This window comes from Achroia grisella, unplaced genomic scaffold, assembly GCF_030625045.1.
Source record: "Achroia grisella isolate CSIRO2021 unplaced genomic scaffold, CSIRO_AGI_Agris_v1 utg1240, whole genome shotgun sequence".
In the NCBI taxonomy this organism is placed as follows: Eukaryota; Metazoa; Arthropoda; class Insecta; order Lepidoptera; family Pyralidae; genus Achroia; species Achroia grisella.
Genome location: NW_026712603.1, coordinates 706668 through 725731, shown reverse-complemented (window position 1 = coordinate 725731; position 19064 = coordinate 706668). Strand labels below are relative to the sequence as shown.

Below are 19064 nucleotides of genomic sequence, written 5' to 3'. Positions count from 1 at the left end.
ATATAGATACTATTATTGTTATGTATTAATATGTGGATAAGTAGGCCACTTTGTTAATATCGATCAGGGATGTTATGGGTATGAAATATAGGATACAGATAGGTTTCGGATATAGGAATGATTATTATACCGGATACGGATACGGATCCGGATATGAAATTATTTCGGATTATCCGTTAGTTTCGGATAATTTCGGTTACGGATATTATTTTTTTAAGGAATTTCAAAAGTAAAATGCAAATAGGCAATAAAATAGTTACATAACATGTCTCAATTAGGCTCCGTCCCTATCCGATATTATCCGAAACTTTTAGTTTCGGATAATATCGGATTCTGTTACGATTACGAATATTTTTTTATAACGGATATCCGATAGTTCCAGTTACGGTTACGGAGCTTCCTAACATCGCTGATATCGATGTGTAGACAGTTTTAGTTTTTATGAATGAGAGGACTAACTTTACTCTGTAAGCAACACAGAGTCAAACATCCAACTCTTGATCTCACATTAGCGAGCTATCAAGCGCCAGTCATCCTTTTATATATACCACTCCTCGATAAGGGTATGAAAACTCGGATGAGTCAATAGTGAGCCAAACTCGTCACTTTGATGGGGCAATAACACTCAGACGAGGAAGAATCCGTATCTAAAGTACATTCGGAGAAATAATTTAAGGATCGATGTCGTGCCGTTCAACTTTGATCAATAAATTGATGTCTATGACCTATACATGTACACGTGACATAGAATTTGTTCTGTATTTATCTGTTTTTATATTAATTATTAAAGTGCACCGCCTTATTATTTCTGAACTACGCGACGGTTGACTGGTAATGAATGAATGATACTATCAGGCATTAAGTACTCCACATATACATTTTTATGTAAAAAAAATTCTTACAATGACATCGAAAGGAAATTAGAAACGCGTCATACTAAACGAACGTAATAGGAAACATAATCATAGAAAATAATAATTTTCTATTTTTATTAGCTATAGTTATTAAAATGTCTAACTGTTAATAAAAAGAGAAAATAAACATGAACTAACAAATTACGCAAATATAATATAAGTAGTATAAAACAAAATCGCCGCCGATAACTGTTCATATTTTTTAAATTACCTAATGAACTTTAAAGCTATTTTCAGCAATAGATGGAGTGATTCAAGAGGAAAGTTTATATGTTTAATACATGCGTGATATAGTACAGAACAAGCCGAGAAAAGTAAAGATTTGTAATAATAGTATAATTTGTGAATATGGATGGATGTTACTCTTTCACGCAAAAACTGCAGAATGGATTATAATGAAACTTTACAGTAATATAGTTTATGTATCGGAAAAACATGTAGGCTATAAATTTCACGCGGGTAAAACCGCGGCTAGTATAAAATATAAGAAAAAAATGTGGCAAACAAAACTTCGCACTGCAATTAATCTAAAGGCGGAGTTTGTTGCAGAACAGATTTTGTTGTACATACAACCGTAATTATGTTTATACAGATGGGTGATGGTTCAATTTTGAGATTAACCTGATTAAATATGGATTATCACGGAATACATAATAGTATAACTATATGCATACAGAAGATTAGGTCTAAAATAATACAAAAAAGCAACTCTCGTACAAAAGTAATACAGTGCAAATTTGAGTCGCGCGTCACTTTTTGTTATCATTATCGCAAAAGTACATATAAGTTGGTGTGAATTAACAATTTCTGTTTATTTTTCTTTTATTAGCATTATGCCATTTAGGGTTCATAGTGAGCTACATAATAATTACATTTTAGTTTATGCTGAATCACTTTTTAAATCTATATTATTCATAACATTAGCTGCTGGGGGGAAGGGAATTGTTATAAATGTGTATTAATAACCCCATTACTAGCAACGTTCTATGTCGGGTTGACCTCCACGTGATTCTCCCGTGGAAACTATCATTCATAACTTTAGTTGTTTGGGGGGAAGCTGATTATTAATAATGTGATCAATGGGATCAGTAGTCTACATAGGTCCACAGTAGGCTACAATGTACAATGTCAGATTAACTTCCACGCGGTTTTCCCTCAAAACTGTCGTGATATATTCCTGGTGAATTTGCCACGATGGGCTAACTGACCTGACTTCCTGTTTATCTTATCATCGTCCACTGATGCCCCGCCAGCGTAAACCGTCAGAGCAGGCAGATGAACCATTACATTATCATCCATAAAAAAGCGCAACAAGTCGTTCTATTGTTTAGTTGTGAAATGATAACAAACAAGCACTTTTTCACATTTCTAATCTTATATATAAAATTCTCGAAAAATATCGAAACGACTTGACCGATTTTTATGAAATTTTATATGCATATTCAGTAGGTCTGAGAATCGGCTACTATCCATTTTTCATACCCTAAACTGATAGGGGTTGTTTTTTATTTTTTGGTCAAATTCTTTTTCTTTTAATTTTTTATATTTATATTTATTATATTTCTGGCATTAAAAAATACTTACAACCCTAAATTTCACCCTTCTATTACCAACTCCTATGTTTTAATAGCGATTTTAATTTATATGGCTGTTTTGCCATAAAACATTTGCGGGGTCAGCTAGTAATAGTATATATGAGTAGGATGTCATTAAGTGTGTCAAATTTATGAGTCAAAGCTGATAGTTTAAATGGACCAATAGAGTGCCCGGTGTTTATTTACAATGTCAGAGGAAGAGATTGTTAACCGTGTGCTACTGTGGGGGAAGAACACGGTACTAGGATGCTGGATGCCGGTTCCATATTTGATATATGAAAGACAGGATAGCACACCGCTCGGTGGTCGCGGGTTCGATTCTTGGTACTGTACAGACATTTGTTAAACATGACACGTTACTTTTTCGGGATCAATCCCGACGCATCATTAACTTCGAGATTGACGGGATGAAAAAGAAATAAAAAATATAATCACACGATTATATCGTAAAGAACCAAACCAAGCAGATATTAATACGGCAGTACTAATCGAAGATGATTTGCCTCTTTCAATGATTGCAGAAGATTTGAATTTACAATGTCAAGAGGAAGAAGATTCTAAAAGTCCTTTTGTATATCCGTGTGCTTAGAATCTACCATTAAAAAAGAAATGGATTTGAAGAACAAGGGGGCGGTTTGCTATAATTGGATGCTGAGTCGGATTCTCAGCCGGTTCCATATTTGATGAAACTATTACTTTGTTTTTTAAAGACAAAATCACTCCTAATTCCCTTGAAATAAGATCTAGCACACCGTTTTATTATTTAGTTGGTAAGATTAAAGAATAAAGGTTTTTATTTTCTTTCGAGTAATATGTTATTTTAGTTAACCTCATTATCACAAACAAGTAGTTATTAGCTTTTTCAGTCATCTGAATTCAAATTTTTTTAAATTTAGACGGGATCCCGAAAATTCCGGATCCCGCGGGATTGATATTTCTAATCCCGGTATCTCGAATTACAGCATTCCCTAATTTGTATTCATGAGTATAATTGTTTGTATCACAACCCGTAGTATAATTGTGTTATCCATAACACAACCTCTGCGTAGCTCGGTACTAGATGGAGCTATGTGAGTTGTCCTGATATAAAAAAAACTGCCAAAAAGTATAGTTTTTCAACTCCAATTTTTAAACACTATTAAGATTTTCTGGCCAAGAGTTTCAATTCGTAGTCAATTCTTTTGATGACCGTGATGGTATAGCGCCACATACCTATACCACATACCTATACCCACAGAATCTAGTCTAACACAATATACATATACATTTTATATTCATGATTATAATTGTATATATTTTTCTGGGTGTTTTGTAAATCAATTGTTTTGTAAATATATACAACATTTATATTTACCTTGACACGATATACGGATTCAAATTAAAAAAAAAATATAACGATAGTATTATAAAATACAGATGACATGAGATCACACCAAGCAATGCGTGACGTGTATACTACGTCGAACTTTGGTTGATAAGATTACGCCTGATAAGGAAAGCGGCACGACAATACTCATTTGCACCTTATTTATTTACGCGTAGTAATAATAATAAGTACCTATATTTACAAAATAGAATAAGGTGTATAAAGAATTTGATGAAACTCCTATTAACCGTTAGGTATACCACCGAGACCAATTTCAGAACAGAATATTTCTGGTTCCCGGTACTTAAACAGTACCGGGAACCAGAACCAGGCCTAAACAGTAACCCGACTTTTAAAAACATACTAATATTATAAAGTGGAATGATTTGATTGTTTGTTTACATTGAATAGGCTCCGAAATTACTGGACCGATTGCCAATTTGGAAAATCCTTGTTTCCAATAATAACAAAAGTTTAGTTTAAAAATAATATCTAAACTTTCTTCATAACATACTTTTTCTTAGTAAGCTCCGACTCAGTTTTTGTTAAATACCCGTGCGAAGCCGGGACGGGTCCCTAGTTAGTTTTTAAACTTTTTTTTAATAGTACCATCATTATTCCCTCAATAATGAAGTAAAATTTTCGGAAGATAAATGTCGTATTATACAATCTTTCACTCGTATTTACGTCCGGTAGTGTTTAGTAGTGTTTAGTCCGGTAGTGTTCGGTAGTGTCCGGTAGTATTTACACTGATGTCCTCACGTCCTATTCAGTGAGTAACAAAGGCCTACACTGTAACCCTAAACAGTGTTATATACACATTTTTTTATTCATACCTTGTTAGGAAAGATGGTGCATGTGTAGTGGTAACATGGGTAATACATGGCAGTCTGTTGGGTTTAAGATAGTTTACGTTAATAAGTGACTGTTACTGCTTACCATGAGCATGTGAATTAACTAGTTTGCTTTCTTTGGGAAGTAATCGAAAAAAAAATGATAAAGGACAATAATTTTCTTATACATTTCTTTTTAAAACGAACAAGTTCTTTCACGTGGTGGCCCCATTCAAATTGAAGCCTATTTTCTTATAATAAACAATTTATTATAAGGAAAAAGATCTCAATAAGTCAACTTCAAACAAAAATTAGTATGGCAGAGACACCAGAATATAGCTTTATGATAAAAAGACATATATTTTCAGGAAAAAAATATTATCTGTTTAGGCAAAATGAGAAATATATATAATAGGAATGTTCCCATTAAGGTAATATGAATTAATATATGTATTTAATACATTTTAAAAATAGTGGATATAATAAAAAAAACTTGCTATATTTTTAACGTATTCAAAATATTGTTTTGTATTAGAAGCTGAAAATAGAAATAATCTTTATTCAAATAAACTTAATATAAGAATTTTTAACAGTCATATTTTTTTATTCTACAACTCATTCGGAATGGTCTCGATTTATATAGTATACGTAGTTTAAGGAAAGTTGTTAGTATTTAGTATGTGTACTGATAATTTAATTTAAATTAATTATTATTATTATTAATGGTCTGCTTTCCGAATGAGTGAACTTCACATCACAAAAAGAACGAACAAGATACTTGTGTGTTACTCTTTTAAATAAATTCAGCATTACATATTCAAGATTTCGTGTGTATAAAAACTGGTACGTCGGCAACCCTAAAAATATTACCATCCCATTTCTATGCACTGCATCGTGTTCTCGACAAATCTATTTCAGGAACTTAACATGAGATTGTTTACGAGAACTTTGTTTATTATATAGTATACAAGACATATTGTTATACAACCTATTGTTGATTAATTAACACGTTGCTATAATAATAACATAAAATTTCACTCAATGTAGATAGGATAATATGAAACAAAGAGAACGTCTGTTATAATCAATTTTATTTTCATTAAATTACTTGGCAACGTATTTCAATTTGGAACGTTTAATTAAGTTCAACAATATAATAATTAATTATAATAGCTACGTAGCATACTGAGATTATTACTAGATTTGATAATTAGTATATATCAAATCAAATCAAAACATCTTTATTCATGCATGTTTATTACAGACTCTTTATGGTATGTCAAAAACTACAGTCAGTTTGGAGAGCATTGACAGAGCATAAGTAGAACTGACAAGAAACTCAGATCTTATTATTTTTTAATGTGATCATTTTTAAATTTAAAATTAGCCAGAATGACCACCAGCATATATTTATACATTTGTTATTTAGTCATTACTAGCAGAGCCGTATTAAGTAAGCGTGGAGCCAGTAGCAAATTCTTTCAAGAGGCCTACAGTTTTATTTGATGACAAATCTTTTATATCTAATCTCTCTATTTACTACTGCTACTATTATGTACAAACTAAAAACATACAATTTTATTAAATAGCATTACTAAACATTTCTATAATAGCCTTTATAGTTATCTATTCTTTGTTGTATTAATTATATGATGGGATAGGATGAGTGAGTGTGAGATCTGAACTCATGACTTCGTATTTTTATAACTTTTTGTAACTCATTGGAATAAAACGTAAACAATTTTACTTGGAGCTCTTTTTATTAGAGAAAACCTCATTCAAATCCGTTAAGCAGGTTTTGAGAACAGCATCCACATACGCACAGACAAAAAATATCACATTCGTTGTTTTGAGTTCTTTTAGGTTGATGGGGTATCAATTATCATTTAATCATTAATCAATATTAGGTTTTCTCATATACCTTCCATGTACATTGAACGATTGTTTTTGCAATGGAGAATTTCAGTATATGTACATGACAGCGTGACCAATTTTTTCTAGACTTAACAGACTAAAATCAAAGTTTTCAATGTTGTAGGATGAAACTTCAATGGTCTTCTTCTTCTAAAATTTTGACGTCGTCGTCACCGTACTCTTTAAGTAACAATTTTACTTACGTATTAATTTTAAATGTAGTCTTACCTTTAGACACTTGAGACAGAATGTGTGCTGGCACGGCAGGACCCTGGAGGAGGTGTCCAGCCGCTCCAGGCACACGGAGCACTCTAGTAGATCGTTGAGTAACCCCTCATCCATCCCGCTAGGGACCTGTAAAATAAAGAGACAATTCTTAACTTCTGTTCAGTTCTGATTGTGGATGACGATGGAATTAATTGCTGTAATTATCTATATGTATACGCTAGTACGACACCAGTATTCATTGATGAATGACTGTTGCTCCCGCCTGTGCTAACGGTTTATGCTGGCGGGGCACCAGTCGAGGATGATAGGATGACCTCCACAGCCCCTGGAAACCATTATGTTAAATTCCTAGTGAATTTGCCATGATGGGTTAACTGTTCTGACTCATCTTATCATCCTCCACTGGTGTCCCGCCAGCGTATACCGTTACCATTATTTAAAAAAAAAGCTACGGTTTTCAAGGGAACCACTTGGAGGTCGACTAGATTGCTAGCATTGGTTCCCTAGCCTACATTACTAATAATCCTTGCCCCCAATTTACATAGTTCTGACTCTAAAATGATATAAAACACCGATAAAAAACCAGATTAATGGTGGCAAAAGTCATGGTACGAGGTCAACAATTGATAATATTACAGGTTAAAAGAATAGAGATGGGAGGTTGAGAGAGACCTGCTTCCTAGCAGAACAAAGAGATAAGATTTTTTTATACAGATTTATTTTTCATGTATATGTACCTTTATATGTATATGGTATAATGTACCTTTTTTTTACATGGGAAAATAAAAATACTGTAGCACTTTTACCCACTAAAACTCCTCGCTGTTCCGATCTAACCGCGAAAAAGATGCTGCCACGCGGGTGCGTATGGTATCCGTCCGCACGAGGTATAATGTACCTAGGTATAATGTTTAATTCAATTTAATTTCGCATGCCCACTAATTGTGCCATTTAAACAGCTGCCAAATAATGATTGTCACATGGCCAACGCACTGTTAACTGACTCACGCGATTTGCAGCGAATAAATTTAATTACTCTAAAAATTATTGCGTAGTAAAAAACAGCATTTTGTAAATAATGTGCTTAGCAAAAGGCCTTATCGTTAGAAGGGATATCTTATATACCTTAATTTCATATACAATAATTGCCATCTGTTGTATACGTTGATTCCACCTACGTAGTATAAAAAACATCTCTAATTTATCGAATTAGGTATTTTGTGGAATTCCATTCTATTACTTAATGGACTTATATTGTTTTATTGAATTCCGGCTACCATTACCATGAATATTTGTGGCATCACATATGCTAACGGTAGCGGAATTAAACAAAATAATATGAATCTAAAGTACAACCTAATTTGGGCGGTAAGAAAAAAATATTAATACAAAAAATTTATGTTCATAAGCGGCTAAAATGTCCTACACGAATAAATTATTTTTGATTTCATTTAAAAAGAATAAGAGCATAATTCCGACCTACCAATGCCAGTATCTTTTAAGATGATTTATATGTGAATAAAAATAGTTAATTTTAATTTAATATGGCCAAACAAGTGTCGATTGTAAGTACCTACCTGGTTCTCGTACTTCTAAAAACAATCATCAAAAGGATTTTATTATATACTAGGAGTGGCAAACAAGCAGACGCCCCAGTTGATGGTAAATGGTAACCGTCGCCTATATACATTAACAGCTTCATCGTGTTATCATATGACGTTCGTGATCATGCGAGAGCGAATATTCAAACCCCGTCTAAAATAGTTGACAATATGGATGTGCTATCGAAACTTATTTATATCAATTCAACAGAAAAATAAAATAATTTACGTGCTCGATTCTATTTTAGAACAGACAGGTCAACATGTAAATATATGGCTTTCTTATTGATTTGTGGGAACATCGCGTGATAGAATTGGGCCAAACGTTTAAACCGTGTGTCGTGGATAGAGATTCAACACGCGTGAAGTTTCGACTGTTGGTGTTGAATATTTGATCTGAATAAAGCACTGGTGATGGTGAAAACTGTTGCTGGTGTTCGAGTTAAGAACAGAAGCTCAGTAACTCTGACCTCATTTAACCACTTCTTGTTTAACTCGAATATACATAATAATAATCTCAGGACAATTCACACAGCGCCATCTAGATCTAAGTTAAGCTTGTTAAAGCTTGTTTTATGGGTACGAGATAACTGATACATATACATTTTTTTTCATAAATACATAAGTACATATTATACATAGTAAACACCAAGATCGATATAAACAATCATACTAATGAATAGAAATGTATGTGGCGTACGAGAAATCGACCCCCGACCATCGGGAGTAAGGTGGTGTGCTAAACCGCTAGACCACCGACGTCGTCGATCATATAATCATAGTATCTTAAATAACTACTTTTCTGTAAGTACATTTCTGACGTCATCGTCAGGTCGATTTGGCGGCAAAATGAGGTTGAGAAACAAAAAACGCAGATTTTGAATTTTCAGATTATTTCAAACAGGTGAAACAATTATGTTTAAACATCTTTTATATATTTATTTTTGTACATGTATAAATGTCGTGATCATCTTCAGACATATGATCAGACCTTGACAGATCAACAATTTTTCTTGATAATTTCTTATCTGTTTTTGTGATAAGTTGTTGGAAGAACTAATAACCTATCAAAAAACCAAATGACACCACATCCCATGATGTTACATTGAAGATCTCCTCAGGCTCTATCAGGATGATAAGGATAGAATAGAAATATTCAAATAAACTTAAATTTGAGCACTTCTGAATAGTCATATTTATTTCTTTTAATTTACCTCTAATCTAAACAATAGTTTAAAAGAACAACACAAAACTTTTTTTCTTGGATTGAATTTTATTTGTTTAGGATGGGCATAAAGTCAGGTCTTTTGTCCATAGCGAATTGGCCACTAATTCACAAAAATGGTTTTCAGAAGGGTTCATTTGGTAAGTTGCTACCAATGACACATGGGACCACTAGTCCTCATTACTAACAAACTTCCACTTCCTGTACCCCTGTCCCACATCACACCTATTTTAGCAGTTTCAATTGAAGAGTGAGATATGATAGGAAAATCAAAGGTTTATCTATCAACTTTGCCCTCCAGAATAACTGAACTGCTGAATAAATGTTTACTCATAGAAAGTTTTATAAGTATAAAATTCCTATATGTTTTCACAATTTTCAAGATACCATGGATTTCAATATAAAAAATATTCTTTCTTAACAATGCAAAATTTTAAATTATATTATACTCTCAAAAGTGTACTAAAAAATAGCAAAATTATAGAATCTGCTACCTGTGATATAGAAATATAAATAAACTTTATTCAAATAAACTCAGCACAAGCACTTTCAAATAGTCATATTTTTTATTCTACCACTTATTTGGAACACAGATTTATCACAAGAAGAATGAGCAAGAAAGATGTGTGTGTCAGACTGTGACTATCAGAACTGCAAAGTCCATTGATAATTTTGAAAGACAAGTGAAACACTTCTTTATCAATATTTGAATTACATTCAGTATGGCATTTTAATTTTCATTTATATTAAGTTCATTTTATCTTACCTTCATAATTATGTATGTAGTTTTTTTTAATATAAATTTACCTAGTAGTTTTTAATATAAATGTAGTTCATGTAAGTGTATCAAGCTTATTATATAATTAATATTATTTACTTACATTTTAATTCTTATTATACTTATTATTATTTTCCTTCATCATTATGTTTGTTATTTTATTTTCTACTGTTTGCATATTACCTATGTGCTCAATATTTAAATACACTTAGGTAAATCCCTAAGGTTGCCTAAAAAGTTTGTTTTTAACAATAAGCCCACCTTATTGTATTTATACATGTGTTCTGTTCTTTAAGTCTTTTCTTTACTGTATGTTACAAATAAAGTATATCCTATCTATCTAAAATAGGTTAAAAAATTATATTAATAATTACATAAACATGATTTTAAAACATATGCAGATGTCAATACATGTAATGTTTAAACACATTGTATATATTGACATCCACATTTGTTTTAAAACCATGTTTATGTAATAATTAATATATTTTTTTTTATTTAAAATAGGCAGTGCATTAAGTATTTCCAGGGAAAAGAAATTTTTTTATTCAGATTGCATTTAGCAGGAAGTTTACTGTTTTTTCTTAGCACATTTCCCATTGTTTGAATAAAGTTTTCAAAACAAGTGAACTACAAACATCTATAATTCTATATGATTGTGAATGTTTTAACAAGAGATGAATAATAGCATCCAATGTATTAGAAAATTATAATGAGAAGAATGTATTGGAATCTGTGTAATCTGTTTATTTTTATATAATTTCTTAAAATCCTAATACAATCAATTTTTGCCAATTATTTTTTTATAATTTACTAGCTGTGCCCGCAGTTTCACCTGCATGTAATTTATAGCCTTATATGTTATACAGATGTATAATAAGTTTCATCAAAATCCGTTCAGTAGTTTTTTCATGAAAGAGTAACAAACATCCATCCATACTCTAAAACTTTCTCATTTATAATATTTGTACGAATTTATTCATTCCATTATTATATTTTCAATTACACTGTCATATCACTCTTCTAATTAAACATGTTACAAAGCAAGTTGCTTAGTAGTTAGAACAGGTGGGACAGAGAGACCCAAACAGACAACTATGTACAAAGTTAAACAAGTAAAACTGGTGTAATGACTTATCTCTTACGTAGTTTTATATTAAAAGGATCATTATTGTTCTCTAGTTATAGAAATACTTTATAATCACCAATTTCAACATATAACTTCTCAAATTATCAAAGATGCAAACTATGGGTGGATATATTGTGTAATTTTAATGCAGATGTATTCTGCTTATTGTCTTTGGAAATGGATGAGTCTAAGGCAACCACAAGAGAATCTAGAATGAAACCAAATAAATTATTTGTCTATCTAACTAACAATGATACAGAATTGTTATACAAGTTTTCACTATAAATGACATAGAAAAAAATTAGATTTAAAATATTTCAAATAGGTTTTTCTTAAAAGAACATCACGAAATTCAATCATCATGAAAGTTGAAGACAGATGTAAGTAACATTTTTTATTTCACAGAATCCCGTTAATTTAACATAAGTGAATTTTAATCTTATCAATTGACCTGTTATTATTAATAATAGTATGTAATATAATCGGTCTAAATTCTAAGTAAATCCGTTTATTAAGAATACGGCACCGACCAAAACAGGTGTTTATTGAATTCACAATATTTTTAGATAGAACCGTCCAAGCATGTTAGCAGTTATTTTCTAAAACTCAAAATGCTGATGACTCACCCAATGTTTTAAATTGAAACGATGTTAGCGGGAAGCCTGTTCATTATTGCACGATTAAACGAAACAATATCCTTTCGCCAGGATACCACACCACCCCGTTTGGTCACTTCACTTCCAAATTTTTAATTACTTCCAGATAGTTACCGCGGTAAGATAAATAATGTGCTACAAGAAAAATGTTCATTGAATAATTTTAGTATCATTTGTTTCAATAATTAGGGACTAGATAACAAACATTTAATATAACAGTTCGAATCAAGATGCAAATTTTTAGATTCAAGAACATTTTGCCTTCCCGCGATCTTGACATTTCCACCTAACACACAATCTTGTAAAACACACAAATATCGAAAAACGCAACCGGTACAGTTTTTTTTCTATAGAATTATACACTTGCTCTCACAAAAACTAATAGAATTTTACACACAAATGCCATTCTCAGTGAATTGACTGACGGCGAGCGGGCGGTGCGGGGGTTGTGAGGGGGAGGTGGAGCAAGCGACTCTCGAACTATCACCTAAACGGGTGGACATACCAAAAACTACTAAATGGTATTTATATAGTAGTAACCTTTATTTTTTTAAAACTAACTGAAACTCATGTCTTTTTCCGCCCGAGTTGTATATAAATGTATCTTTCAAAATCTTTCTTTTATGTATAATGCTAAATAAATAATATTGACACAAACTGAAGAATACTTCCAGATAGTTATAAAATCCTATGCGGTAAGATAAATAATGTGCTAAATTTGATTTTCAAACTTTTGAGTAAAACTTTTTCAATTGAAACCAAGTTTTAAAAATGTTCATTGAATAATTTTAGTATCATTTGTTTCAGTAATTAGGGACTATATAACAAACATTCTCGAATATAACAGTTCGAATCACGATGCAGTTGCATAGTAAAAAACAAAACTATTATTGGCAACATTATTTTTATTTTATTTGTTGGTCGACAGCTTAGACAAGATATTGGCGTTCTGTGGCTTAGACCGATATCGGATAACCGAATACTTCATTTATGTGTACAAGTTTGAAATTTATAGACAATTATATTAAAATTGTTATTATTGTATATAATATACTCAATTGGCCATTTCAAAATAGTGATAATGGATCTATATTCATCTTATTAATTTGCTTGTTTTTTAATTTGCTTCCATTAGTTTGGGTCTTACCCGGAGATTCTTCGCACCCCCTGCCCCGCCGTTTCCATGACCGCCACCATGATCAAGACTAGCGGGGCCGCCGGGGACTGGGGCCGGGGCCTTAAAGGTTGAACGCTGCACTATTTTTTTAAACTGATGATATTTTAATTACAAGAAAAGATAAATTCAACAACAATTTATTAAAATACAATAATCAAATGGATTTTAGTAAATATCAAAACAAATTCTAAAGTAGATCATTTGTCATTTTGTCTTTCTCTATCAAACGGACTTACTAAACATTCAAAAGAGACGGGACTGCCTGTACAGTTACTACTGAAGCGCAAAATTTAAAACGTTGCGTCCTCTGTGCACATTGTCAAATTTAATGTCAAAACAAAACGTAAAATGTGGATGTCAATCAGTCATAATTTTTAATTTGTAAAATCGAAAACAAAAATCATATTGTTAATTTTTGTTATTAGTAAATTTTTCTATAAGTTTCGACTTTTCAGTTTATTTCTTATAATATTAATAGAATTGAAATGTAATGTGAAATACCTTATAAATATAACCAATTTACATATTATTCGCTTCTCCAAAATGTCACGAGATAAAAGCGTGTGGTTTGCAGAAGAAATTTTATTAGATGCAAAACTAATTAATTTTCAATTAGAAACTGGAGAGTGGGATGCGGTTGAGGAAATGTTAAGGGCCGAAGCTCAGCTTTCTAGAGATGCTGAGACCGGTCGATTGAGACCGTAAGTGTTTACGAAATATTTAGATCTTTACGTTTAAATTCGCCAACAGGATGTTCATGTGTACTTACCGCGTTTTCTTTATTTTACAGTAAAAAAGCATCTGAATATACTTTGCGACTGATCGCTGAAGTTTTGCATATAATGCGCCTAGATGTGGAGCAAGCTTCTTACAATCGCAGCACCCTGGCCGTAGCCGAGCAATGCTTACGTCTAATACGCTCTTGTGCGGCGGCTGGCACAAAAATGCAGACATACGTATCTAAGGAATTGTCAATTTTAGATTCTATGCTGGTTCTAGCCACAGAATATCAACACCCAAGTCTAGAACTCCTGAAGGATGAATTGCAGAAGAAATATGAGTCTTGCATGACAGTCCTAATACAAACATTAGGGAATTTAGTGGTTAATAATCCATTCAATCAGATTATGATTTGGAACAAATTTGATGCTACAATTTTGAATTGTTTGGTAGGTCAGAATGATAAAATTGCATCAGCGGCTGCTATGATAGTGTATAATATATTGCTAGGACAGCCGAATGTGTTGCCAGATGATGTTACATTATTAAATTCTCTAGCGTACATGTACAATAATGGCAATACGGAATATCCACATTTAATCATAGAGTATTTAATAGGTGTAGAGAATACATATATAGAGAAATTATATTCAAAATTAGAACCGGAGTGCCGTATGCTTGTTCTAAATCTAGCTTATAACATTTTAATGTCAATGGAATCTCAAGACATCAATGTGTCTGTGAATTTTGTTAGATTTATGGCACATGAATTTAAAAGTAAATCAGATTGTATTTTAAAGACGGTAGATAAGTATGTAAATACTATAGAACCACAGGAGGTTGTTTTCTTGCTTGAGATAATTGCGACTGCATCCAGTATGGACACCTATATGGACTGTTTGCAGAGTGACACTTCATTATTTATCAATTGTGCTTGTAAGTATTTTAATATCTCATAAGAGGCAATCCATAAATTACATTACTTGTTGAAGGCAGATAGGGGCTGAAAAAATGTGACTTTGTATGACAAGGGGTGGGAGGGAACAATATTTCTTAGATTATAAAATGTGATGATGTGTGATGTACCTAAATTTTCATCTATTAATGGATAACTTATAATATTACAATTTCGTGTAATTAAGAAATGTCATACTAGTGACCAACTGTAGGTTTAGAAAGCTATAAAATTCCTGTAATGTCATTTATGGATGGCCCCTAAACTGGCATATAAAACAATCAAATAGAGTTGAGACTCATGCTTTATTGGTATTGGACGATGAACTGTAATTTTGATACTGTTACTTTTATGTTGTATGTTGTATTTTTCTTATATATACACTTTAATTATGGTAAGATATGTTGAGAAACTCTTTTAATAGCATTATATTTAGATTATAATTTCTATTGTCTAATTAAAATATAAAACAAAATATATAAATTATTAGCTTACATCTACTGTTACCATTAAAATATTTTCTTTTACAAGAATTAGTCCATTACAAGCATCTGCATCATCCCTATTATATAGACATTTATTTATTTTATATATTATTAGTATTACTTATTGATTTTATTTTCTTTTATTTGTCATGTAGTTCTCCTGCGTGCTATACACAAGTTGGGTAAAGAGAGTGACAACTTTTTCTCATCTCTGAACAAGCTGTATGCTGCTACTGGTAAGCAGTTGATTAATGACGAAAATTTGAATAGCAACATGAGTCATCCCACAGAAAGTGAGTACTAATCATCTACATAACATCTATTTTCAAAGAATATGGAATGGCAAGGACCATTACAATTTTACCATCTATTCAAATTAGTTCCCTTGTACTATTCTGTTTATAATGAGTAAATTACTCAATCAATCAATTGTATGCACTTATTGCCAATGTGTTCAAAGAAGAATTGCATTTCAGATCCTCTCAGTAAAAATGATTCAGCAGATAACATGCTCTCCTGCAATGAAACTACATCGGAATGTACAGAATCCGAGAGTAGTGAACAATACTTTGAATGTAATGACAATCCTTCATATGCAGATAGATTGGATGCAATAAGTACAATAGAAAGTTTGCAACAGCCTCTCAAATTTATAGAATCTTTGTCTGATGTAATGAATGGTAAAAATGGAAATACAGAACCTAATATGAATGTTCAAATTGATAGTGATTTATCAAGAGTTGCTTACAAAAGAAGCAGCTCTCTTCCAAAAGCCGATGATCGTATTCATCAACTTCCAATAAGAAGGATAAGTCTAGAACACAAAATTGATATTGGTGACGATACAGAGCCTCCATTGATATTAGATTCAACATCTCCAAATGGAAGTATGAATACAATAGCTGAAGTAATACCGGTGGCGTTACAGCCAAGATTGGACTTGCAAGCTATAAGTGGTACTGAATCACAGGACAGTTCTCCAAATGATCCACCTACTGAAATACATCTTCCAAAAGAAGAACTTAAGTGTGAAGTGAAAGCTTCGCCTAGCGAAATCTCGCCACCACTAGCAGATGTATTACCAGATGTAGAATCACAAAAGCATTCCCCAGACACACCAAAAGAAATAAAGAAAAGTCAAAATTTATCTACTGATTTTGATTTAAGCGAACAACTGCAGAAAATATTAGGCATATCTTCAGAGAAAACTCGAACTGATGCTGCGAATGTTGAGAAGAAAACAGAACCAGTAAAAGAAGTTAAGATATCAGAAGAAACACCTGTAAATAAGGTGCCGTCAGTGAAGATTGATTCACCGGAAAGTCAGAAACCTCGGTAATTAAATGAAATATACTGTATTTTGTTTAAGAAAGGCATGCTGTAAGATGAAGTATATTTCCAATTATGTCAATAATTATACCCTGATGTAATGTCTCCTTACAGATTAGGCGCAGTGGACATGACAACAACGAAAAAGGCTGTGACAATGGTGGAAACTGTTGAAAGGCATGTTGCCTTTGGTTTTAAAGCAACATTGGTGCGGACACTTGCCAACTTATGTTGGAAGAATCAAGCAAATAAAAAGCAGGTCAGTAATTTTATTATACGCCTATATTGTTAATAGCAAAAGAAACAAAAACATAAGTAGGATGTTTATAGGACACTAGAAGAATAGCACTTAGTATATAAGATTACTTTGAAAGGTACTCAGTATGTAAAATTATTAATACTGCCCAACAACATACATTTTCTGTGTCACTGTAATGATGGAATGACCACTAATTATCCTAATTACAGGACTTTTCCTATTTAGAGAGCTGATATTTTAAGGATAAAATGTAGCATTATTTTATACCATTAATATTAAATCACAGTCACAGTCACAGTACAGATTCAGATTGAGTGTTGCTGTGGTCACTTTATAATCCCAAAATAAACTATGCATATGGACCATATAGTTATTTGTCAGCTACATAATATAATTTTTTTTTTATTTTTTAATTTAACTGTTTCAGATACGAGAGTTGGATGTAATTCCGGTACTGCTTGAGTGTGCTAATATTGATGCTCGAAATCCATGTATCCTTTTTATTGTACAACTGGTTGTTAATTACACAATAAACATAGAAAGTATCAATACCAGTTACAGTCACATAAAAAAAATAATGGTCAGGCAGTATGTCTAACCACCTTACCAGGACTTGATGTATTGTGCTACTGATGTATGCTGTTGATAAAATGATGAAAAAATAAACTATTCATATTCAAAAAAATTTAGCAACACTGCAGTTGTTACGTATTATTAAGAATTATAATAATTTCCTTAATAGATATGACAGTGATTATGCAATGGGTTATTTTCGCTGTTCGTAATTTATGCGAGAGCTGTCCAGAAAACCAGGTAAAAGTCTTAATTTTTTACCAGAATGTTCAGTACATTTTTTTATAGACATATGTTTTTATGTACATAGCATTGTTATTTGACATGAATATCCAAAAATCGCCGACAAGTAATTCTCAACTACTGGTTCTAATTATAAACGTCTTAATCGGTTTTTCGGAGTTATGTAACATCACACTACCACAATTAGGAGCTGAGCACCAATAAATTACCAAAATGTGTGAACTGTGACGCAAACGAAGCTGCCCGGGTCAGATAGTTACACATTATAACACCGAACTATTTTGTATTTCTAGGAGGTGATCTCGAAACTGACTCTGCAAGGACCTGTGGATAATGAAGTATTGCAAGAAATGGGCCTAACACTACACACAGACTCGCAAAACAATTCTATAAGAATTGTGCCTTTAGCGCGAGTGTAAATACTGAATTTATAGGACATTGTATCCGCAACTAGTGACACATAGATGCTGCAATTTCTTTATACTTAAATATGAAGTTGTAGAATTGTGCTTGAAACTTGAACAAAACTGGAAATCTGTAATGCCTTATATTATAGGATATGCTCCATTTATAGTCTTATGTAAAACTTGTATTATTTTTATGTTCTAAATTGGACATTTCTCTTTAATAGTCATTTAAATATCCAATTAGTTAATAAGTACACTCATTTATTTATTATACCGTGTATGAATATAATGAGCTGAACTGAATCCTTCCAATGGCACGAAACACTTCGACAACCCTGAACACGGTTGGTTTAAGGCATTGGATCAACATATTCTGGAGTCTTATTAAATTACTAAAGCGGCCAACTATTATGTTATTTATTATAAAATTTTTGCATAATCACAATAAAGATACGAGAAACGATAATATAAATATATTCTATCAATTTTTTTTTTCAATACCCTTATTTTTAAATGATCTATTTTTATACATTACTTAAAAGATATCCAGATTTGTATGGACGGAGAGAAAAACGAGCGGTGAAGATGAGATTGACGTAGGTCAGTAATGTCTACACCAGGATGACAAGTCCTGGGAACTTGGAGTTTCCCCCTCTGCCATACGATGGACCGAGCAT

The 19064-nt window shown here is 32.1% G+C and overlaps 2 protein-coding genes across 3 annotated transcripts in view; one reads left to right on the top strand and one right to left on the bottom strand.

The window, feature by feature from the left end:
* LOC131854576 (E3 ubiquitin-protein ligase SH3RF1) overlaps nucleotides 1–12328 on the bottom strand; it is a 47672-nt gene extending 35344 nt beyond the window's left edge. Inside the window, exons 1-2 of the mRNA XM_059205692.1 lie at nucleotides 12210–12328; nucleotides 6851–6976 (exon numbers count right to left, since the gene is read on the bottom strand). Coding sequence (XP_059061675.1) covers nucleotides 6851–6964 — 114 coding nt within the window. The 5' untranslated portion in view covers nucleotides 6965–6976; nucleotides 12210–12328. The remainder of the gene's footprint in view (nucleotides 1–6850; nucleotides 6977–12209) is intronic.
* A 1466-nt stretch (nucleotides 12329–13794) lies between these two features.
* Nucleotides 13795–18843, top strand: LOC131854577 (ataxin-10). Of its 2 annotated transcripts, none has more exons than XM_059205694.1 (8): nucleotides 13795–14117; nucleotides 14207–15072; nucleotides 15732–15812; nucleotides 16053–16911; nucleotides 17020–17164; nucleotides 17592–17655; nucleotides 17916–17977; nucleotides 18274–18843. In XM_059205694.1, exons 1-8 carry the CDS (start codon nucleotides 13960–13962, stop codon nucleotides 18397–18399), a joined length of 2361 nt encoding a protein of 786 aa, XP_059061677.1. In that variant the 5' UTR covers nucleotides 13795–13959; the 3' UTR covers nucleotides 18400–18843. The 2 variants fall into 2 exon arrangements, with proteins under 2 accessions (XP_059061677.1, XP_059061676.1); XM_059205693.1 differs by having other exon boundaries at nucleotides 15732–15869.
* Nucleotides 18844–19064: the final 221 nt, after the last annotated feature.

What these genes read in the sequence shown, in the direction of transcription:
- LOC131854577 (XM_059205693.1), top strand. Translation starts at nt 13,960, where the DNA reads ATGTCACGAGATAAAAGCGTGTGGTTTGCAGAAGAAATTTTATTAGAT. An exon ending in GAGACCGGTCGATTGAGACC is followed by an intron (nt 14,118 to 14,206) that starts GTAAGTGTTTAC and finishes TTTATTTTACAG; the next exon opens with TAAAAAAGCATCTGAATATA. An exon ending in CCGGAAAGTCAGAAACCTCG is followed by an intron (nt 16,912 to 17,019) that starts GTAATTAAATGA and finishes GTCTCCTTACAG; the next exon opens with ATTAGGCGCAGTGGACATGA.